Here is a 25,440-nt window from a genome sequence, read left to right as displayed (position 1 = left end):
CTTATTATTTTGAATTATGAATTGATTTAAACTATTTATTAAATCGTTATATTAAAAAATTAAATTAATTTACAAATTATAGATATTTTGAATTGAAATAATATTTTCGATGAAAATTTAATATTTATTAGTTTAATTACTAAGTCAAAATTTAAATTCATCAAATAATTAAAAATATTAGCTTCATATTTGAATATTTTGAATTTTTATAAGTTAAAATGAATTATAAATTATTTTAAATCGAGCAATTTTAGATTGAGTAATAATTTTCCAACAATAGAGTCTTGAACTATTATTATTATTATTATTATTATTATTATTATTATTATTATTATTATTATTAAATATTCAAGAATGATTAATTAGTAGGGGAGAAAGGATAAATCCCACAAAAATTAGAAATGAAATGCTGATTAAGAGTCTGATTATTTCGAAAAAAAAAACTTTTGTATGAAAAATATTTTTTATGAAAATTATTTTTTATAAAATAAAAATATTTTTTATTATTTAATTATAATTTTAAATTATTGATGTGTTTTATATTATGCATGTATAAATATTTTTATATTTTAATAAGAGTGTTAAAATTAAAAAAATAACTTATATTTTTAAAAAGAAAAAATCAATTTTCATAAAAATTGCTTAATCAGGAAATGTTTTCATTAATCAATTTTCTTAGTGTTCAAATACGATAAAATATATATTAAAAAAATTTTAATTATTTTCTATAAAATAAATTAAACTAAAGTTAAATTGGATTGCCTTAATTTTTCTACTGGGTGAATAAGTGGTAATTAAAATCAAATAATTAAATTTCATCAAACTAATTATTATTATAAACTGCGTTTTGACATCACAAAGCAATAATTAATTCTCACTTTAATTAATTCTATTATCGATCATAAGTGGAATTTCCCTATTAATTCTTCATCATTTTATGGGTATATATATCCATAAAATGATGAAGAATTAACATATATATATTCCTTCCCTTCAATTTTTACACAGTGCCTTCATCATTATAATATGGTCATTCCACTTAATCTTGCCTCATTTGGTGGATGAACTGATCCCATCACCAAAATCACTTTTATCTTATAGCTGTCAACCATATAAACCCTATCAATTCCTCTTTCTTTTCTATGTTGTAACACCCCTGATTTTTTTATATATTATTATTGGGCTTCGTGTAGGTATCCTCAATTCGCGGAAATTCGACAGTTGTCCGAATCTGTGAATTTCGGCTACAGACACTACCACTGGAAAAGTCTCGAATTGGATCGAGGTTTTGGCTACCCCACCATTGTCAGCATCCCGAGCGTTCGAAGTCGACTGGCAAAGGTAAACCCGAACCTTGCTTTTTCGTAATTTTCTAATGCTTAAATAGGATTAAAAATCCATAAAATATTCGTGGTAACTTAGAAAATTACAATTCTTTTTGCAATAGCTTAGTAATATTTCTAAGGACCGCGGGGCAGAGTTTTATAATTTTTAGGGCTTATTTGAGTAGTTTTTGCAAAAATGATCAATTATAAGGACTAAATTGAAATTTTACATATTGTGATGGATGATTGATTTGATGGGCCCAGGAGGGGCTGTGTGACGTGATTGAGTTGTGGATATGTGGATTGTGGAGATAGAAGTGTGTTTTGAGCCCTTTGCGAGTTGGGTAGGTCCTAAGTATAGGGAGACTCACGGATTTTCGCACGACTTAGGACGATTTGGTCTTTTCCTTGTTTGTATGGAGTCAAATTTATTAAATGATTGTAATAAAATTGTCAGTGAGCAGATGACCTTTCTTCCTCCGCCCACTACCGGTGACCACCGTTAAGTCTGTGAGTAGAATATTAATTTTAATTGTAATTTCGATATTATTATATGTTCAAGCATGCCCATGCATCACTTATATGCATATATTTATGTAGTTAAACTCTAGGCACGATTTATGTTGCATTCATAACTGTTGATGTGCCGTGGATGTTGTTGTGGTAATTTGGAGCAGTGTGCGTGCGTTGGCGTGCGTGTGATGTGGTGTGGACTATGGATAGGACGGGGTAGTCACGGCTTGAGTAATTCGCTGGGACCCGATCCTTCAAGGGGTAGTCACGGCTTGAGTAATTCGCTGGGACCCTCGATTTGGTTATTAAGTGGAAGTCCGAGCTTGAGTAATTCGCTGGCACTAGGTTGGATTTAAGAGAGTTGTATAGGGGATCAGCTCCCATATGTTATGATTGATGCTACAGGGTGCGTGAGTGCTCCAAATTATCTTTTTGATGCTATGATGTGAATTTATTGCTGATGTTGCATTTCACTCTACAGGGTGCATTAGTTTTAGATAGTTATAGGGATTATGGGTAAAATTGATATTTTACTCTCTGAGTCGAACGCTCACTCCTGTTCAAAAATTTTTACAGGCCACAGGAGGATATTTTTTGAGGTTAACCTGCTTTCTCCCTCGCAGGTCAATTATTACTGTTTGTATAAACTTGTTAAATCTTAGAATTTCCTCATGTGTTAGAAATGTTTATTTGATTTGGGTCTGTAAACTAAATTATTATTTTGGGACCTGTAAACTTAATATGATATGCATGTTTGATGGATTGGATGAGGGAGCTGAGCTCCCATTTATTAATATGTTGATGAGTATGTGGAGGGTGAGCTGAGCTCCCCAATTGACTATATATTGTGTTTACAGGTCGGGTGAGTCGAAAACTCCCCGTTGGAAAGTCCATTTTATGGCCGGACTCTGTCCGTTTGTTTTCTTGATATTGGGCCCAAATGGGCCTTAGAGTTGGGTTAATGAACAGTTAGGCTTACTACGGGCCTCGGGGGCTTTAGGCTGGCCCAGGTCCTAGTGCCGGTCCGACCCATAGGTTGGGTCGTGACAAATGTGGTATCAGAGCTTAGGCTCTAGATTCATGGGAAATAATATAATTGGGAGTGTAAAAGGAGTCTTGTTAGGATGTTACATGCGGAGTATAGGATTCTGTTTCGTCTTTTTCTGTAATTCTTTATTTCTAGATTCTGCGTTATACCTCGGGAAATATAAAAGTTCCTCATTTAGCGTCTTGATTTTCGTGGAGTACATAGAAATGTGAAATAGAGTTAGCAGACAGGTTGAGGTCTATCATGAGGATACATACTCCAAGAAATGCTATGTTTTTATCAGTATGGGTTTAAATGGTGTGCCCATTTCGTGCAAGGCACGAGTACATAAAGGTGAGTCTTGAAAGTACAGTTGCCCTAGATAAGGATGAGGATACCACTGCTGGCAGTCATCAGTAGATGACCCAGTCAGAGTAAGTTTATGATAATAGAAGATTCAAGAGAGATAAGAGATTAAGAGACCTAGTTGGTCAGGACGTATCGTAGTAACTATACAATGTTCTCGATGTCTGCTCTGTAAGCTGCAGATTTTAAGTACCGATATGAGATTATTGTGTAGAGCTGCGTACTTCCCTGTAGTGCTTATGATGGGGATGTTGCAGGCAGTCTCTGTTTTGGTACAGTAATACCAGAACAGAGTTCTATATCTGCAGAGGAGTTGGAAACTCTTGATTAGGGGTCTAGAGTTAGAATATTGAAAGGTCACAGTTGGGTGATAACTAGAGTCATGGACTCGATTACTGACATGAGCTAGAGTTACTGAAAAGTTGCCATCGGACTGCAGGTTTGGACTAGTTGCAAAGTAAAGGTGACACTTATAGAGTGAGAATAGTATACCTTGTGTGTATCAGTATGGAATAAAGTACAACTCTACTACCTAGAGAAGGTCGAAACTATGAATTGATGATTTATAGAGCTATGATATGATAAAAGAGTCATTAACTTGACATGGTTCTGGCAAGGTGGTAGATGTAGTACCTTTGTTGCAGCAAGTTAGGATATATTCCTATCTTTTCAGAATGGATCAAAGGTTATTATTGATAATGATCACTTATGGAATAGTGTCCCAGATGGGACTGTAGAGTGTGGTAGAGAGTAGTTGGCTCGGGTATCCTGGAGAGGATACAAGTTCCATTATAGGAATCATATATAATCAGATCGTGATGGATGTAAATCCTTTGAATTGGATGACAGGTTTGGGTGCCCGGAACCTTAAGTTTTGGCTAATTGAGTAAACATGGATAATAATAATAATAACAAATAAATAAAATTACTAAAGAATCAGTTCTCGAGGTGGTAAGGGTATTATGTAAGCTAAAGGATAAGAATAGAGATCATACAATAAAAGTATGATCAGTAATTTCTTTGAGTTCCTTTCTAATTTCAAATTATTCAAAACAATAGTATAATCTAATTATAATAGTGTTAAGAGTAATAAATTAGCGAAGATAAATCACAGAAGGCCAATGGATAAAGAAAGTGCAGAATGAAAGTTTGGACAATTGATTGCAGATGCAATATAATCTAAATGCTAGTGGAAGTACTAGCTAGAGTGGTCAAAGGACCAAATCTGAGTAGCACAGACATATGATAACGCGATAGAGACTCTGAAAGATATAGTTAGCAAGTACTGCTATTATGTTAGGAAAAAGAATGGAACCAGGGATAGAATAGTCAAGTTCTATTTTGGGTAAGACAAAGGAAATAAATGAAAGGACAACCTAAAGAGCGCATAATAAAAGGAACAAAGTTAAGATATAGGATAGGCTAAGTGTTATTCTTGGCAAGGAGAATGACAAGGATGGAAAACCCAAAATGGGACCACATTAGTGAGAAAAGTGATGGAGGTATGGAATACAATAATAATGAGTAAATGTTAGGTGTGCGATGGTATTGCGGACTACCTAAATAGGTAGAGAAAGAGAAGTTAGTAAGCAGTAAGTTGAATAAAAGTTAGTCTAAGGGATCAAATAGGTATGATGAGAGGAAAAGAATGATAGATAATGACACATAGGTTTTAGGTTAGACTTTTGAGATAGTGAGAAGGTAGTTAGAGGTTCGTTTTGAATGTCAGGCAAACATTTTTAGTGTGATCAATGTAATCACTTTGCGATGGACACAATAACGACAGAGCAACAGTAGGGGTAGAATAAAAAGTGACAAGTATGGATGGTAATAAATCACTAGAAAGTTTAAGGATCAAATTAATGACCATAGATAAGGGTGGAATTAGTGTTTGAAGAATCTATTAGCGAGAGAAATCTTTCAGGATTCAACAAGGGTTAAGGGCACAATATAAACGATGATAGATATGAATCATAGGTCGAGTATAAGTAAAGTTAATAAATTATAAAATATTATGTCAGGAAGAACGATGGTATAGTAAAGGGTTCATGCAGATGATACCTTATAGGTAGAGCACAATTGTGCTAGGAGATGATGAAATTTGAAGAGAAAAACTAAGAAACATAGGTTAAACATTATTATATGGACAATCGGGCGTAGTTGAATATAGAGGATATTTTTCTTTCTTTTCAAGTTTAGCTCGTGTTTTTGATTCCAGAGCGTTATATAAGGAGCAGAGACTGAGGCAAGGAGACCTAGTTATTTGAGATTTTGATAGGCACCAATTCATATACAATTTCCTGATATGAGAATGACAGTAAGTGCATACCTAGTGTTAAGTATGAAAGGACGATCAGAGTAATGACAGGAGTTAAATTGAGTTAGCTACTAAGGCTTGCGACTGTTTTAAACTATGAGCTAGATGAAGTACTATTTATGGATGAGTTTCAATAGATGAAATTGTTGCTGATGGGTAATTTGAGGTTGAAGTTTAGAAAGCTATGGGCAGTATATATGATTATATTAAGGAGAATGAACACGTGAAGTATCTTGTTTGGAATTAAGGCATGACACATATTTCCTACAGCCGTGTTAGTTCAGATGGAACTTATAGTTTATGGGGCTCATATTCATCCAGGATAAGCAATTTCTTACTAAGGCTGGTAGGGAATGATAATGTTCTGATAGTTAAGTTGGAAAAAAAGGGGATACAAGAAAAAATTCTCTATGGGTAATTATAAGTGTTACATAAGGTGAAGAATGTGCTGGTAGGAGTAAATCATAGGATTAGAATTCTCGAAGCAATGAAACTAGTAATCAAGATAAGACTAAGAAATAAAAAGAAAGTTAAAGTTGATGATGGGATAGACATCTTAGAAGGAAAAGGTGTAAAGATGAGATAGGACTAAAATTAAGGAATAAGTACAGCAGGTTGAAATGATACCAACAATACCAAAAATAGGAAAAGGGAAGTGGATAAGATGCAAAGGACAGGAAGAGAGCTCGATAGAGTCAGTTATAATGATGAGGATAAGGAGTGTCTAACCACTGCCCCTGTGTTAACACTACCTATGAGCGGTGAAGGATACACCGTGTACTGTGACGCCTCCAGAGTTGGCCTAGGGTGTGTTTTGATGCGGAATGGAAAAGTAGTGGCTTATGCTTCAAGTTGCACCAAGAGGCATGAGCGTAACTATCCCACCCATGATTTGGAAATGGCGGTGTAGTCTTTGCACTAAAAATCTGAGACACTACTGTATGGTGAAGTGTGCGAGATATACACCGACTATAAGAGTTTGAAGTACATCTTCCAACAGAGGATTTAAACTTGAGACAGAGGAGATGGATGGAGCTCGAAGACTATGATTGCACCATCCAGTACCACCCTGGGAAGGCCAATGTAGTAGCAGATGCTTTAAGCAGAAAATCTTCTGGCAGTTTGGCGCACATTTCAGCAGAGAAGAGACCGTTGATTCAGGAAGTACATGAGTTGATGGATCAAGGTTTAATCCTAGATCTTTCAGACGAGGGGGTATTGTTGGCTCACTTTTCAGTGAGGCCAGACTTGAGGGACAGAGTTAGAGTTTCCCAAAGACAGACCAACAAGCGATGAAGATTATAGAAAGAGTAAAAGAAGGTGAAGGTGGTGAGTTTGGATTTGCCAATGATGGCGCCCTAGTGCAAGGTTCTAGGATATGTGTGCCCGATGTGGACAACCTCAGGAATGAAATCATGCGAGAGGCACACTACACACTGTACAGTGTCCACCCAGGTTCCACCAAGATGTACCATGATGTGAAAGATAGCTATTGGTGGAATGGCATGAAGAGAGACATAACAGACTTTGTGTCCAAGTGCTTGACTTGTCAGAAGGTGAAGTTTGAACACCAGAGACCGTCAGGGAAGCTGCAAGAGCTCCCTATCCCAGAATGGAAGTGGGAAATGATCACTATGGATTTTGTGACTGGGTTGCCTCGTACCACGCGAGGATATGATTCGATATGGGTAATTGTAGACCGCTTGACCAAATCAGCTCACTTCTTACCTGTGAAGACTACATATTCTGTGGCACAGTATGCCCGGCTCTACATTCGAGAAATAGTCAGATTGCATGGAGTTCCGGCTTCCATAATATCTGACAGAGGGCCCCAGTTCACTTCTCGGTTTTGGAGAAAGTTGCAGGAGGCACTTGGCACACAGTTGAACTTTAGTACAGCTTTCCACCTCGCATGCACGGACAGTCCGAAGGACAATCCAAACATCGAAGACATGCTTCGCATGAGTGTTTTGGATTTTGGAGGTCAATGGGATGATCGGCTAGCTTTGGTGGAGTTTGCCTACAACAACGATTACTCCAAAGATAGGGATGGCACCCTATGAGGCATTATATGGAAGAAAGTGTAGGTCTCTCCGTGTTGGACAGAAATGGGGGAAGCGAAGGTGCATGATGTAGACCTAGTGCAGTACACTTCAGAGGTAGTTCCTTTAATCATGGAACGACCGAGGACTTTCGATGAGAGAAGAGTTATGCGGACCCTGCATCGAGGGTTGTGGAGTTTGCAGTGGGCGACTATGTATTCCTGAAGGTTTCTCCAATGAAGGGAGTCATGAGATTTGGAAAGAAGGGCAAGTTGGCACCTCGGTATATTGGACCTTTTGAGGTTACTGATAGAGTTGGAGCAGTTGCCTACCGGTTGGAGCTACCACCCAACCTCTCTCACGTTCATCCCGTGTTTCACATCTCCATGCTCAGAAATACATTCCCGATCCTTCTCATGTAATCGCAAAGGATGTGATAGAGCTAAAAGAGAACTTGACATTTGAGGAGCAGCCTGTAGCCATAGTGGACTACCAAGTGAGACAGCTGAGATCCAAACAGATCCCTATGGTTAAGGTTTTGTGGAGGAGTCAGTCAGTGGAAGAGTGCACCTGGGAGTCAGAACGGGACATGCGTAGCAAGTACCCTTATCTGTTCAATGTGTAATCATGTACTTTATTCTGCCTTGTGTAAAATTCGAGGACGAATTTTCTGTAAGGGGGGAAGAATGTAACACCCCTGATTTTTTTATATATTATTATTGGGCTTCGTGTAGGTATCCTCAATTCGCGGAAATTCGACAGTTGTCCGGATCTGTGAATTTCCGGCTAGATGCACTACCACCGGAAAAGTCTCCGAATTGGATCGAGGTTTTGGCTACCCCACCATTGTCAGGCATCCCGAGCGCGTTCCCGAAGTCGGAATTGGCAAAGGTAAACCCGAACCTTGCTTTTTCGTAATTTTCTAATGCTTAAATAGGATTAAAAATCCATAAAATATTCGTGGTAACTTAGAAAATTACAATTCTTTTTGCAATAGCTTAGTAATATTTCTAAGGACCGCGGGGCAGAGTTTTATAATTTTTAGGGCTTATTTGAGCAGTTTTTGCAAAAATGATCAATTATAAGGACTAAATTGAAATTTTACATATTGTGATGGATGATTGATTTGATGGGCCCAGGAGGGGCTGTGTGACGTGATTGAGTTGTGGATATGTGGATTGTGGATATAGAAGTGTGTTTTAAGCCCTTTTGCAGGTTGGGTAGGTCCTAGGTATAGGGGAGACTCTGCCGGATTTTCGGCACGACTTAGGACGTATTTGGTCTTTTTCCTTGTTTGTATGGAGTCAAATTTATTAAATGATTGTAATAAAATTGTCAGGTGAGCAGATGACCTTCTTCCTCCGCCGCCTCAGTGACCACCGTTAAGTCTGTGAGTAGAATATTAATTTTAATTGTAATTTCGATATTATTATATGTTCAAGCATGCCCATGCATCACTTATATGCATATATTTATGTAGTTAAACTCTAGGCACGATTTATGTTGCATTCATAATCATGATGTGCCGTGGATGTTGTTGTGGTAATTTGGAGCAGCAGCGTGCGTTGGCGTGCGTGTGATGTGGTGTGGACTATGGATAGGACGGGGTAGTCACGCTTGAGTAATTCCGGGACCCGATCCTTCGAGGGGTAGTCACGCTTGAGTAATTCGGGACCCTCGATTTGGTTATTAAGTGGAAGTCCGAGCTTGAGTAATTCGGCACCAGTTGGATTTAAGAGAGTCAGATAGGATCACCCCATATGTTATGATTGATGCTACAGGGTGCGTGAGTGCTCCAAATTACCTTTTTGATGCTATGATGTGAATTTATTGCTGATGTTGCATTTCACTCTACAGGGTGCATTAGTTTTAGATAGTTATAGGGATTATGGGTGAAATTGATATTTTACTCTCTGAGTCGAACGCTCACTCCTGTTCAAAAATTTTTACAGGCCAGGGAGGATATTTTTGAGGTTAACTCGCTTTCTCCTCGCAGGTCAATTATTACTGTTTGTATAAACTTGTTAAATCTTAGAATTTCCGCATGTGTTAGAAATGTTTATTTGATTTGGGTCTGTAAACTAAATTATTATTTTGGGACCTGTAAACTTAATATGATATGCATGTTTGATGGATTGGATGAGGGAGCTGAGCTCCCATTTATTAATATGTTGATGAGTATGTGGAGGGTGAGCTGAGCTCCCCAATTGACTATATATTGTGTTTACAGGTCAGGTGAGTCGAAAACTCCCCGTTGGAAAGTCCATTTTATGGCCGGACTCTGTCCGTTTGTTTTCTTGATATTGGGCCCAAATGGGCCTTAGAGTTGGGTTAATGAACAGTTAGGCTTACTACGGGCCTCGGGGGCTTTAGGCTGGCCCAGGTCCTAGTGCCGGTCCGACCCATAGGTTGGGTCGTGACATATGTAAACAGCTAACTTTTATCCTTCTTCCCCAATTAACACAACTCTTAATTAGGTCTTACCACTCAACTAAGCGAAAGTTTTAATCTATATTTGAGTTGGATCAATTGGGAGTGTGCAAGTCTTAATTAATTTTTAGTTAGTTTACATTTAATATTCTAATTAATTATCCAAACTCAATTGCACTTATTAAGAATCATTTAAATGTCTATTTATTACTAATTTTGTATCGAGAATTATTAATGACTCTTAACAATTGTAATGTTGCATTCGTTTGAAGAATCATTAATTAATTAGATTTATATGAATTTAAATTTTGTTTGCTTTTGTGACGGTTAAATGAGGAGCACAAGCATGAGGCTTCTAGTGCTTATTAATGGTGGTGAGCTCTTGCTTGGAAGCAGATGGGAAAGTTTTGAAGATGTATGATCATGAACTTGATGAGAGGTTCCTGCTGGAGGAGGATCATGGGAATGATAAGGTTGGGAAAACTACTGCTGGAAGCAGTGCGAACAGCAATAACCATTACATTCCAAGGTGTTCGACAAACAAGATGATGGTGACGTTGGAGCTGCGGCGGCCGGGGGTGCTGGCAGTGAATAAAGCCTCCTTATCGTAGTAGGCAGTTGGTTGTTTGTTACATGCTTGTGAAGTGGTTGTTTTCTATTAGTCTGTGCATGATCTGTACGAAATATTATCTATCTTCTTCAATGACTAATTAAAATGATATTAATAAAAGAAATAAATAAATCATGCATTATTTATTTAATGAATTTTGATTTTAATTAGTATATATTCGCATGCAGAGTTGAAGAAGCTATCCTTAATTTTTTCTTGAATTATGTCAAGCATTAATGAATGAAAAAAAAAAAAAATTTATCCTCCAATTGATGTATAGTCTAATTTAGTTTAGTAATTAAAAATATATTATCCATCAGGGAGATGTCAGATTTGAGTATCTTTTATTTTAGTTCCTTTATTATAAAAAAAAAAATTAGATTGATTTTTCTGAATTTATTGCTGAATTTTATTGTAATTCTTGTTTGTGATTAATGAAAAGAACAGCACAAGAAGAAAGATGAAAGACCAGCAGGAGAAACATCCAGAGTATGAACTCCTAACGGAGAAGAAGAAGCAAAATCAGCTAGCCAATTAGCTCAGCAATTTGTGTCTCTAGAAATTGATAAACGCGAACATCCTAATCCAACATTAAAAAATTAAAAAAATCGAAAATAAGATAAAAAAAAAATGATTATCTTGAAAAAATTATTGTTAATTTTAATATTAAATTTTCTACTACATTGTTTCCATTTTTTCCCAGAAATAAAGTTCTTAATTCTTAATTATACTGCTAATATTTGGATTATAAATGCTTACTCTAATGAAATAATTCTTTTTTTATATAACAAATGAAATAATTCTAAAGAATAAATTCATTATTCAAATGGCTGATCTCAGGTTCCACACCAATGACAAAATCTGGCTAATTCACCCCACCGACCATAGTAATTTATATACAAAGATAATAACCTCACCTAAAGAATTTAGGAAAAAATAATAAATAAGTTAATTGTAAATGAAAAATATGTACAAATATTTAATGGTAAATCACCAATGAATTGCTGTTTAATGACACTGAATTATTTTCAGAATTATAAACTTATGAGTTAAATCCCAATTAGAACTCAATCAATCAAAAGTAACATTACAAAGTGAGGTATACTTGAAAATCTGGAATTAAAATAAACCACCAAAGAGTGAGGCTGGTTTAGTGAGAGGTCTGCAAGCATTATCACAGCTAATCTGACAAATTTCCTCTGTGGCTTCTTTTATTTCCATGCAAGAAGGCATGCAATCTTTAGCACAATCGCTTAGCCATTCTTCATCCTGACCACATGTCAATGATGCCATTTCCACTACCAACACCATTATTAGCGTCATCCCAGCAACTTTCTTCACATCCATATACATATTTATAAAAAGATTCCACAGTAAAATAAAAAAAAAAATTTCCAGGCATAGACACTAGGATTTCTCCCACTTATTAACCAAATATATGCCTCTTAATCTTTGCTAGGATAATGCCACATACCTTAGCTACCAAGGCTTGTTTATATATATGGTTATAGGCCATTTTTAGTTAGTGTTTTTGCAAGTTTGAATCTAACAATACTTGTTTCTTGCACAGCAACCAAAGGAGAGTCCTTGAATTACCAAGCGGCGTGGAGAATAACCAGGAGAAGTAAATGGTTATGCAACTAAAAATTTGGATATTTTAAGAAAATTTCATTTTTAATTATGCTTAAATAAACTTTGGCTTATCTCCATTTTTATCCTCATGCTATTTATTCTCAGGTTGATAATTTTTATATATATGTTATAGCTTGAACGTGGTGCTATAAAATAGATTTGATGAAAATATTTCAATGTGTATTCGATAATGCAAACTCATTTAACCTAATGATTCAACATATTTTAATCAGATTCACATAATTTGGATTTATCCATGAACTCACATAACATATATCAATGAAATTTGTTGCGGCAGCTAGCCATTGCACGATGAAGCAGCATAGAATAGTAATACCCACATACATTATAAATCAGCAATGAAATTTGGATTGTAAGATCAAACTGAAATCTTTACATTGGTTTTGGTATATTAATTAGACCACCTTTATATCTCTCCTATTTGGAATAAAACCAAATCAAAGCCTGAAGATAGAGATTCCAACAGTATTGCAAATGGATTTTCCTAGTCAACGTTAGGATATAAATTGGTGAAGGAGCTTTTTCTTCTCCCTCCTTAATTTTTCGCTTTTCACTTCCATTTAAAGATAAAACTTATAACATAAATCAACCCACATAATCGTGAATCATCTGACCTCCAAATTGCCGCCTAAGTTGATCCTCATGTTGCTGCAATTGTGGATGCTGATGCTGTTGAGCATTTTCTACACCATGCCTGAGCCCGAGTGTTAGTGAAACGGCTCCTAGTCCTCCAATGTCGATGCCACTATTCCTCTGGTATGGCAAAAAATTCATCACTGATCCTTCCATACTAGTTGGAACCTGTAACTCTGTTCTTGATCTTTTCTCTTGATTCCACTGCTCTGCATGCAGTTGTTCTCCACAGCCCGCTGAGGAACCTGTACCGGAGCACTCCAACTGCTTATTAAGCATAGAATCTGCACCCATATTATTTGCGGATTGCTCCTGATTTTGCTGGCTAGCACCCTCAGCAGATTTTCCATCAAGATTCCCAAGTATTCGATTTTCTGCCAAACCTTTGGTTTCAAGCATGTGTATTTCTTCAACCATAGGTTTCCAAACGCGTACCCGGGCATTTATAAACCAATTTGAGACCTACACTAATCATTCAATTTATTAAAAAAAAAAAGAAAAATTGATACACATCATCTAGCAAGGTTTATTTCTCTACCAATTCCCTGTCACTTCCAGATTTATAAAGCATGCACTAGTATCTACATAGAATCGTTATGCATGTCTTGATATAAGAAGCTATATTAGAACATCACATCAAATTCATGCTCTCTTAACAAGCAGGAAATTTAAAATATCAAAGAATAGAAAAACTCATGCAGTCATGCTGAGGTAGGAAAATTAAAGCAGTCAGTTGGGCCTATCGGCATGCTCAAAGCATATCAGTATGAGAATGACTATGCTAAAAGTTTAATTAGTTCAATCATTCATACCACTGCAGTGGATCTAATGACGATGGAAATAAACAGGTATCTGACTTGCCTGGTTTCGAGTTAGTCCCGTTTGAGTGGCCAACATGTGCTTATCTGTGTCCGTGGGGTACCTAGAGAAGGAAAGATTGAAGCATTGAATCACACAGAGAGCTACAGATACAAGGGAGAGGGAGGAAACTGGAGGAAGGTGGGACTCACGGATGAAGAAAATGCTCAAACAGCCAAGCTCTAAGAATGGCCACTGAACGTTCTGGTAGACCTCTTTGGGGCCTCCAGACGTGTTGTTGGGGTTCAAAGAAGCCCACATTAGCCCCACCAGATTTGTTCCTCTGAAAGCTTTGATCCATGTATCTCAGCGTTGATGTGCTTGTATCACCTTTACTAGTGCTCGCACCTGTATTAGGGGACAACAAATCGTCCCCCAGGGCCTTTGTTACATTCTTAAGCTGATCCGAGATAGCATGTTTTAGGCACCTAAAATTCCTTGAAACTGTCTTGAGAGCCAAAGAAACGTACGGGGTAGCAGCACTGAGACCTGCAACAGATTCAAATGATGAAGCCACCATTTGCATCTGCTGGTGATATTGCTTATACCTTCGCCATACCTTTCAACGACAAAGACCAACAAAGTCACCAAATATGCTTTCTCATAAAAAAAATAAAAGAATAGCAGCCCCAAAAATAATCTTGAAAAACTACAGCAACAATAAAAGCATATAGATTCTAGACAATCCCATGAGCATAAACCATTATTTTGTAGGCACAATATTCAATAATAAAGAGATGGTCTCTTGTAATGATAACAGAGAATAAATATGAACATCTTTTGATGGAAGTGAGTGGCACCAACAGAGGTTTTACTATGGAAGTACTGAACTTAGCTCCAAATTGGGAAAACCAACAATAACATATTTAGGCAAGTTGAAAAGATGTTGTTCTATCAAGATAAATAGCCTGTTCTTTTCACAGCAATAATGGCGTCATTATAGGGACAGCAACTTTTTGGATTTTGAAAGTAAATGGAGTGTACTGTTAAATGAGACATAATTAGCATGACTTTGTACCTGGGAGGGGGGACCTCACGACTCTACATATCCATAAATGATTGTTTTCACATGAACAAGTCCATCTTTCGCTAATCTTAAATGGAAACGTGGGACATAGACGTCCTGTTCTTGTTCCCTCAAATTAGAATATTAACTGACTCATCAATGCACCTATTTACAAGCAGGAATTATGAAACCTTTTCTATCACAGTGTGGATCCTTATACCAAAATATAACCTAGACAAAACTATGCAACCTTCACCCTAGAGAAAGTTTGATATTCTTGGAAATTTTATTATCAAGTAGGAGTAGCATGGAACCATAGGATTGGCCACATATATTCAAGAATGAAATTCCAAACACCTAACCTTGAAAATTTTCCAATCCAATTTCAAATCAGCTAAGGCCGTGAGGAAAATATATATCATGCTTAAAAAGAAATTGAGCTACAAGAGAATAATTATATGTGTACGTTCGATCCCATTTATAACTAATGTAAAAATGACTCCTCCATGCACTAATACAAAGATACCATGTGGAGACTGAAATTCCTAAAAGAAAATATAAGTTGTTCTTCTCAACCATTAAGCATGCTAGTAGTATCAAATAACCTGGTTAAAAATTCAAAAAATCTAAAATTTACTGGACATGCAGCAAATCGAAATTTATAAGATAGCGTCATCAATGGAAAAAATTTTCAAGCAAATTATACATATCTATTATGGAAAGCATGAAAAATCATAGAATATTTCAAACACTCTATTTTCATGTGACTCGCAAGTTTCTTGGAAGAGAAAAAATGGAAAATAAATAAATAAATAAATGAGCGCAGTCTGCTATAATTCTTCCCTGAATTACAAAATAAAATCTGTACTAATTCCATTCTTTTGCAGTGGAAATCTTTCTATGGGAACTAAAAGGCGAGGTAAATATTCAAGTAACAAAGAAGATCTAATTTCAGTATTCAGTGATATTACTAATTATAGGTATTATGCATTTCCTAAATTTTAAGCACATAAACAAGTATCCTCTCAAAATTACCATGATTTTGAGATGTAATTCATTTCTGTCCTTAACCAAAGTATACGTGTCTTTGCTTCATAAAAAAAAAAATAAAAAATAAAAGCAAGCCTTGTTACCATTCTGGAGTGGCTGGTGTGGTTAGCGGCCTAGTTAAAGTCCCATGTGGGGTGTGCCCATTGGCTGATCTTTCAGGATCCCACATCAGATGTGGAGTGTCCATGTATTTGAGTTATATGAAAACAAAAATTCTCTTAAAATTGCCATGATTGTAAGATGTGATCGATTCTATCCCTAACTTAAGTGTGTGTATCTTTACCTCTGTGGAAAAAAAAAAAAGCACATACACAACAGTTGTGGACATTGAAAAGGAACATCACCGTGTACACATTCTCTCAATTATACCTGAGGCCCACCTTTTAGCTAGGTTAGGTCGTGGTTTCATTATGTGACTGCAATATTTAACATCAATCATCTTTCAAACTATTAATTACATAGCTAGCCAACCACTCATTTAGCAGACAACGCACTGAGACACAGCTACTAATCCTGAGGTCAGACCTAATTGGAAAAGCTTAGGAGTGGAAAAGATGAAAGTTAAGAGCCAAAAAAAAAAAAAAAAAAAGAGAGAGAGAAATGAGATTTTCATAAAGTGCTGAACACATGATGACAAAGGTGGGACCTGCAATCCATATGCACCCCATAAAATAGCTTTGTTGAACTATGCTTGAAATCTAACCTAAAATCTGATGTAGAGTATGAAATCTTTTACATCACAAAATGGCACAGAAAATTAGATAAGATTCACAAGATGATATAGAACGCAAGCAAAAGCACTGTTGAACATAATCTTACAATCAAATTCATCTGAGTGAACCCTTTTGCTAGCTTATCACAATTATTTGATTTTGATATATTGTTAGTGTTTATTAATTCATAACAAAACGCTCTAGACATGACAATGGACAATGACATTTCACACTGACTTAGACGTTCCCAAATCTGGATCCCCCTATTATCTTCGTCTCTTCCCACTCCCACACCTTTTGAGTACATATTCATGTTCATCTTCATATCAATTTATTTACAAAATTTGGCACTCAAGTTTTAATATTAACATTTAGGCTTGGACCATGTAATGTCGTAAAATCTATTAGGCATTATACATACTAAGTTTTTTTTTTTTTTTTTTTTGATAAGCAAGAAATTTATTGAATTTATTCATACTAAGCTTTTAGCATATGTAGAAGGTTAAGCAAACTCAGTTCTTTATACACCTAATACCTATTTTACATTAAATGCAAGAATTCTGAAATATACCAAGTCAAACACTTGAATGGTATTAAATTTAAAGTAGCAATTGATCATTTAAAGCAGAAGTTCTTGGTAAAGTTTACCAGAGAGGCTCCCAAACAAGCACGAATATTTTGACAATGTAATAATCCTTCTTTTACCATAAAAGCAAAAGGGTAAAGCAAAGGAAAGAAATTATCATGCAATTACTAGTAAAGAAAAGCAGATATAGTGATCCCTAAAGAAGAGATCAAGCATATGTAACCAACCTCCTCCTGCAAATATAGGAGCTTTGCCTTCTTTTGTTGGTACTCCGGCGTGAAAGATTCGCAAGAACTCCTCGCAACTCCAACATCACCAGTTGCTTCATTAGAGCCGTAGAACGCAGATAATGAGACGCCGAAACTATTGTTGTTGTCTTCAGGCCCAGTCTCCGCATCAGCTCCAGAAATCCTCGCAGACCCCTCACAAGCTATTAAAAGTTTTGAACCTGTTGCACTACAGAACTCATCTAATAGCTGTTGAGCTGGCTTCAAGAATTTAGAACTCTTTAGAATAGTTGCATATCCGGTAAAAGGCCCGAGAGGACCAGCATTTCGAAGAACATTATAATTAGACGTACCCACTATATCATTAAACGATTTCCCACTACCTCTACCGATAACTGCTGGCTTTGACATTGAACACAAATAATTTGAAGAATTGAAAATTTTGGAATCTTGATGATGAGGTTCTTTGAGAACACCAGACTTTGATTGCAAGTATTCAGACTCGTATCCCTCTCCAAACTGAGTTACATTCCCTCTAGATGGTGGATTTGATGAAAGAGAAAGAGATAGAACCTGAGTATTGGGATCACTTGTAAGAGTCCTCAACTCTTGGCCATTCTTCCTAGTAATAAGACCCAATTCACTACTCCATTGATGGCAATTGTCGACAGGCCTGTTCATCCAAGTATTGGCATTTTCGAAATATGAAGCAGTCGATTGATTTCCATATGCGGCCGGAAGGAGAATCCGTTCATTCCCTCCAATATTGGAAGCTGGACTAACAACATCAACCGGTGTGTTCTGGTAGAGTGGATGCATATGGGAAGCAAATTGCATCTCCCTATGTTGTTTTTGGCTATCTTGACCAGGAATTTCACTGGAGAGATTGGCCAATGAAGATTGAACACTTTGATATCCATTGTAAATAGGCTTCATATATTGTGTAGGCGTAGAAATATTGGTTACCCTTGCATTATTTGACAAGACATCCCCATCAAAAATAGGTTTTTGATTGTTTTGCCTACCTACTGATCCACTTGCATAATTCGCCATCCAGTCATAACACTGCTGTGAATCACTGCTTCTCCAGTTGCTACATGCTTGTGGGTCACTGGAACTGGCTTTAGGTGAAGCATTAATTTTGGAGGAAATTGGATGAGACATATTAGAGAATGAAGAGATCCCTGGCATAGGCCTACTGGGTTGTACTGCACCTAGTTCTTCATCAAACATCGCACTCCTTGGAGCTGGTAAACAACCATTAGAACTAGTTGCAAAATTGAGCGTTTCGGAGGAAAACACTGTAGTAGTTGTCGGGTCATAGAGCATATTGGCATTCCTAACATTTCGAACCTGAACAAGATCTGGGTTTAGCCCAGAATGGACTGACAACTGTTCCAAATTGTTAGGGACGTCATCCAAATGCTGAACTGAAGTTGAAATCACTTGAACTCTTAGCTTATCTCTTCTGCTTTGCTGTGCTACATGAGATTCACCTGGCCTGAAACTGCTAGTGTCCATAACACAAGGCACCACCTACTAAGCTATATACTCTTGGGAATTCACCTGTTATCCTGAGTAGAATCTCTCTCTCAACTGATCTCGTCAGACAACTGAAGCCCTTTCGGAGGGACCTTGCTAGAAGTTCAGGAAAATTGAAAGAGAAAGAATCCAATATGGTCTTGTCATTTTATTCGCTCCCTGAAAAGTTTTAATATACATAAAAAATGATCAAACACTACTCTCTCTTTATATGGATATTTAATTCAAGACAAGAACACACACACACATAGAGAAGCAGCAATGCAGAAAACATAAAGAACAAAACAAATCATGTAATAATGAGAGAACAGTTAGAGAAGCAGACGCGAATCTTGAAGGACGAAGCAGAAACAACAAAACTCTAGGAGCAAAAACTACTGGAAAATATATAGCTTCACCCCTCAGAGAGAGAGAGAGAGAGAGAGAGAGAGAGAGAGAGAGCTTGCCTTGTCTGAAACATGCTACAAAAATTGTTGGCTTTTGTCAACTAATAAACTCTCTAGTAGCTTCACCCACTCAAGCAAAACAGTGTGCAAGCCTTCGCCATACAAAAAGAAACGTTAAAACACAACACTGTCACCATAATCGATAACTCTTTTCCTGCATACACTGCGATGATACTTCGCGTACTGTTAACCCTAGTTCGTTAAAAAAACCACCATGAAACCAACTAAACCAACTGTTATTGCCATAAAATATCAAGAATCCAGACTTCAAGTTGCAGATCCAACTGATGAAGCACAAACAAATCTTAAATACAGCTCCCTCGCTAATTTAACTCTGAGCTAGGTTTGGTTTCGGTCTGACAAGAAGCTTTAACAAACAAATAATAAAACAAAACGATTAAAATATTCAAAGAAAACCCAAGACTGAAAGCTTAACAAAAATTTAGGAAAAAAAAAAGTAAATAAGGAGTCGATGGAATAAAATTTCAACCTTTAGAGAGAGCAAATCTTCGCAGTATGTATGTCTTCAAAGAAAGACACCCAAGAAAAGAGAATTTAAAACTCATTACTATTAATTACCTCCCGGTGAGATTCCGGTGAAGTTTCGGTGAAAGCTTTTATTTTAAAAAAAAAAAAAACCTAGAAGTGGACACTAATCAAAGATAGACGGAGAACAATAATTGCGAAGGTTTTTCATAATTCCGTTAGCTTTAACGGCTGAAGAGATCAACCCTTTTCCAAAAGACTTTAATGTACGTGTGTGTTTGGTCTGTTAGACTTAACGTGGAGAGAAATTGTTACACTCGTGTTGAATCCTGTCTCCACGTTGGGACCCTTTTCGGTCCAAAATTCTTTGTTTTTTTATATAAGGCAAGGCGTTATTGTCTTAAGAAACACCCCTAATACTTCGCTTAATTACGAAAGTGCCACCTCCTACCCCATATTTACACAGATTTTGTATCTCCTTTAATTTTTTTAATTAATTGAATTTTATTTAATTATTAATTAGCAATTAATAATAAATAGTTTTTCTCAAAAAAAAAAGTTTTATTGTCTATTTGATATTAAGTTTAAAAAATTAAAATTATTTTTTAAATAAATATATTATTTTAAATATTATTAAAAAAAATTTTAAAATTTTTTATTATTTTAATATTTTTATAATTAAAATTAATTAAATTTAATTTTAAATTTTTTATTAATATTATCTAATTAATATATTTAAAAAAATAATTTTTTTAATAATAATATCAAATAAACTTTTAAACTTCTGCATGGATGGTAAGTTTAAATTAATGTTTTTAAATATATTTAATAATTTTACTAATTATAAAATTTTAAATTTAAATATTAATTATTTTTAAATTATTTTTTAAAAAATTTAAAACATAAATTCATTCGTAAATTTTATTTAAAAAATCGCTTATAAAATATCTCATATTTCAATTTTCTCTAAAAATAAAATTAAAATATTTTTTAAATTTTAAATAACAAATTAGCATAACAATGCTATCAAAGTTGATCTCCTTTAATTAAGAGTTTTAATAATATTTTAATTTTATTTTATAAATATTAAGATATGTCCTGAAATATTTTAAAAATTAAGGCGAGAGGGGTTTTTCTAATATGAATTTTCATGCATTAGTTGTATAGAAAGGCTATCCCTATCCCTTCCTGCACTCTACCCTGCAGCGAGGGAGTAGACAAGACTCGCACAGGGCACTGGGGAATGGGAACCTTGCGTAGACGTACGAGCAACTGGAGATTACGTCACCTGCCGGTTGTCGACCTGAGGTTCCCTCAAAATTTTCTGTCTCGCTTTGAATGTCGTCCGCCAGATCTTTTGCTTCGACAGTACTGTTTATTACCGATTACCGATGAAAAAGCCGGTCATCCCTCTGTACGGACACTCTTACTATCTGTTATTACTAGAAAACCCCGCCTTCCATTATTTACCCTCTGAGATTGCGCATCAACCCAATAACCCCAAATAAACATATTGAAAAAAATCTCGACCGTCGGATCCATGTACCATTCTGTTCTCCAGAATTTGAAGACAAAAGATGTGATTCCTTTGGTGGTAGCAAAGAGGTGATGAGAGCCGTCGGATTGGGAGACATAAAATTAAAAAAGTATTTACGTGATCTCTGATAACCGTCCAATCAAAAGGATGGGTTGATAAATATAGGGCACTGGTTGTTTACTGAAACGGCTGTCACTCACTCTTTTGCAGGTGGCTGTGTGACCCACGTGGTCCACTGATTCTGTGATTATTTCTTTGTCTCTCTCTTTCTCTCTGTGTTTAATACTCCATAAAAGCTAAAAAGAGGTTTTGGTACGGCAATCATGATTTGTATATAATCGAGGTTAGCAGATAATTTCTGTAAAATTTTATTATTAAATAAAACAAAAAATAAATTATTTATTAAAAATATTAATTAAATTCTTATATATTCATACTGCGAAAGACATCTGACCCTTTTATGTGTCCGTTTATCATTGTCTTTATAGGTGTAAAATTATTTTTTAATATTTTTAATAAATATATTTAAAAAATATAATTTTTTAATAATAATTTTAATAATAATATTAAATAAGCCTTAAAAATATCTTTTAAAATTTGTGATTTGATATTTTTTTATAATATAAATTACATGATTAATATGCAATAAAATTTGACATGTGACATTTTATTAATATATATAAATTATAAATTATTTAATAATTATCTTATAATTTTATAATAAGTAAATAATTTATAATATATTAATTATTATATTAATTATTTTTATTATAAAATATTTATTAAAAAATTTAAAAAATAAAAATAATAAAAATAAAATTTAAAATAATTAATAAAAAATTTAAAATATTATATTATTTTATATAAACTAAAATTATTAATAATGACAACTCCATGGCCATCAAATCTAACTGGTGCTTTTGACATCTTTGTTTGAGTGAAGCAAACTATAAACAACAAGAAGGAAATGGAAGCCCAAAAGATTTGGCAACATAACAAGGAAGGGAGAGAACGAAGTATTGCTTTTGAATGTGGTTTGCCCTCTTCGAAAAATATAAATTATTTATACAATGATATGGTCATAACCACTGCAAAAGGAACAATTGCAGGCTGATGTCACCGCTTGCAATCTGATGTCACCTCGCTAAACGTCACTACAGAAACCCTAGTAGGGTCTCTTCTGCCTGCGCCTCTCTGTGTCCTTCTCTACAAAATCAATATTATTATTTCTCTCCGTCTATGTCTCCTACACTTCATTTTGCTGCAGGTCATTTCTCTCTACGTTATGGCACTTGCTTTGTCAAGAAATAACACGTTTGCCACAACTACAGAAACCCTAGTAGGGTCTCTACAAAACGCGTTATTATATTTTTTTAATTTATAATTTTTTAAAGTTTTTATATTATAAATTAAAATTTGTTATAGAGTTGTCGTCTATCTAATCACCCTAAAAATATCTAATCTGCCAAATAAGTTATTATTATTATTTAATATTTAAATTAAGCATGCAGGAGAAAAGACAGATATGTTGAAATGGGAGTTTGACAGCTGTGAATAATGATAGAAAATTCAGCATCGCATAGTGCAGGTAATGTATTTCTTTCTGGGGTAGAGGGGTTAGGGTTAATTAGTGATGTACTTGGGCTAGCCAGAAGAGTGACAGGGTGATTTTCTGGTCACATTGACCATTCATGTGCCATATGAAAAGAAAAGAAAGAAGAAAAGAAAGAAATCATCACATAAAAGGGCGAAGAGGGAGGGCCCTCAGCTACACAAAACAAAATGGGAATATAGCTATATCCATGTTCTAATGTTTTTATTTATATATATATTATTATGTATGTATATATTCTTCTTATCCATCACATGTGACCCATTGGTGGTGGCGGTGGTGGTGATGGACAGCCACAAACAATTTGGAGAAATCACTCATCATATCTGTATCACATCAGAAAAGAATATACAGAGAGAGGAAAACAAACAGAAGGTTATTTTATTAGTTCCAAAATTTATCAAAATTTGTTAACCACTACTATTTAAAAATTTTAATGATTTAGTCTGTAATGATTAAAATTGTTACCAATTTGGTTTTCCTATTCAAAATTATCCACATATTCATACATATATGTATAATTGTTTAGAAGGTTTTTGATATGAAGTTATTTTATAATTAGGTTGTAATTTTTTAATTAAAATTTAGAATTAAAAAGTATTATATTGTAATGTCTATTTTTTAATTAAATAATTCTAGTTACCAATTAAAATATATATATAAATTTTTTAATGGAAAATTTAGTTATACGGATATTTTAAAATAATCCACAAATACTTATGAACAGCAAAAATTTTACAACTACATTAATTTTACTGCATATAAAGTTAATGTATAATAATAATATGAATAATTTCTAATGATGTATAAAAAAAAATATGACAGTAATTATTATTATTATTATTATTATTAAAAAATTTTATAGTAATAATTGTTATTATTAATATTTTTTAAACAGTAACTCAAATTGTATTGTAAATTACCTAGAGTCATAATTTTATAGTAATAATATGTTGCAATGCATATATTATAGTTATATATTTATAATAGCAAATTTTATTCTTTTACCCATAAAAACTTTTACAGCTAAATTTAATATTTTTTAGATATATAAGAATAATTTTGTCAATTTAATTCAAATACAGTAAATCTAGAAAGCTACTATAATTAAACAAGTAGAGTACAAACAGGACCAAACATTATAATATCATTTATTAATTTAATTTCATCTATTAATGTGAAAATAATGACTTAAATTTAAGAAATAATTGTAAAAGAAATTGAAATATGCACGAGATGAATTTTAATTAATTTGCCACCAACAGCAATTGAAAAGGAAAAGCCATAAACTTGCTAATACAATGACAAAGGAGACACCAAATTTTTATTTTATAGTCTTCATGAAATGCTATAACCAAGGTAATAGCAAATATATTAAAATAATAAGTTATAATACATATAAAAATATAAAATTTATTATTTTATTAATAAAAATATACATATATGTATATTGAGTAGACGTAATAATTTGTCCTCAGCACTGGATAAACACTAATGAGAGGCGATTGACACAAATTAAATCCCACTTTGACATACCTTTAAAACCCATTTGGGCAAGGCAACAATATAATTGTTTAATTTCTTAACCTAGGCCATGGACCAGGTGACACCCACATTGCCCAGTCCCTTATCTAATCCCAAAGCTTCCCACACAGCATCAGATCCATCAACAATATTGTTCTCACACGGTGGCTGATCTGCATGCTCTTCATCGCACCCATTCATAGAGTCACACTCGTCCACAACCTTAGCCGTGGTACTCATCCCATTACTAGCAGTAATCGTTATCATCTGCCCACACCTTGACCCTCCATTGTACCACCCTGTGGACAGTGCCACCACCATCTCTGATTTGTCGTGGTATTGCTCGTCGCACTTCGACGGAGCTCCTCCATCACCACCTTCACTGAAATTGTTCAAAGTTAGTTGGGCATTTGTGGCAGATGTCACTGGAGGTGAGCATGTGTATGTAGTGTAGGATTTTCCTTTACATGGCATGGAACCAGAGGGCTGACAGTCGCCTGAAGAGGGAGACCAGCCGCCGCCACCTCCGCTGCATGTGTTTGTGCCAAGATCTGGGTCGTTGTTGCACGAATAAGCTGACCGTCGCAGTCATCCGCGGTTTGACATGGTCCATCACAGGAGGAGAGGGCATTTGAAGGTGATGCAAAGAAGATGATATTGAAGATTACAAAGGAAAGGAAAAGCAAGTGAAGATTTGCCATGAACCTATTATCTAATATGTTTATAATAGATTTTTTTTCTCAACTTGAAGATTTTATATAAGAAATTAATTCTTTTCCATGGAGCTTCCCAGAATTTTCCCCACTTGACTTTTCCCACCATTACGCATGGAACGACGGAAGCAATTTATGTAATTTTAATAAAATTAATTTTTTAATTTTTATATTTTAAAAAATATTATTATTTAATTTTTATATCTTATTTTTATTAAATTATT

General features: G+C 34.9%; 1 protein-coding gene and 1 pseudogene across 1 annotated transcript; both read right to left on the bottom strand.

The window, feature by feature from the left end:
- Positions 1 to 12,608: 12,608 nt before the first annotated feature.
- LOC110659944 (BEL1-like homeodomain protein 4) lies at positions 12,609 to 19,853 on the bottom strand. The gene is made up of 5 exons (XM_021818054.2): positions 19,835 to 19,853; positions 17,357 to 19,057; positions 13,927 to 14,333; positions 13,778 to 13,838; positions 12,609 to 13,378 (listed from the first exon to the last, which is right to left on the bottom strand). Exons 2-5 carry the CDS (start codon positions 18,875 to 18,877, stop codon positions 12,869 to 12,871), a joined length of 2,499 nt encoding a protein of 832 aa, XP_021673746.2. The 5' UTR covers positions 18,878 to 19,057; positions 19,835 to 19,853; the 3' UTR covers positions 12,609 to 12,868.
- A 4,609-nt stretch (positions 19,854 to 24,462) lies between these two features.
- Positions 24,463 to 25,213, bottom strand: LOC110659877 (kiwellin-like; annotated as a pseudogene).
- Positions 25,214 to 25,440: the final 227 nt, after the last annotated feature.

Source organism: Hevea brasiliensis, chromosome 1 (assembly GCF_030052815.1).
Source record: "Hevea brasiliensis isolate MT/VB/25A 57/8 chromosome 1, ASM3005281v1, whole genome shotgun sequence".
NCBI classification, from domain to species: Eukaryota; Viridiplantae; Streptophyta; class Magnoliopsida; order Malpighiales; family Euphorbiaceae; genus Hevea; species Hevea brasiliensis.
This window is presented reverse-complemented; position numbering and strand designations above follow the sequence as displayed.

Coding starts and splice junctions, on each gene's coding strand:
- LOC110659944 (XM_021818054.2), bottom strand. CDS start 18,877: ATGGACACTAGCAGTTTCAGGCCAGGTGAATCTCATGTAGCACAGCAA. Junction 14,334..17,356: donor TCCTATATTTGCAGGAGGAG/GTTGGTTACATA, acceptor TGTCGTTGAAAG/GTATGGCGAAGGTATAAGCA. Junction 13,839..13,926: donor TTTGAGCATTTTCTTCATCC/GTGAGTCCCACC, acceptor TTCCTTCTCTAG/GTACCCCACGGACACAGATA.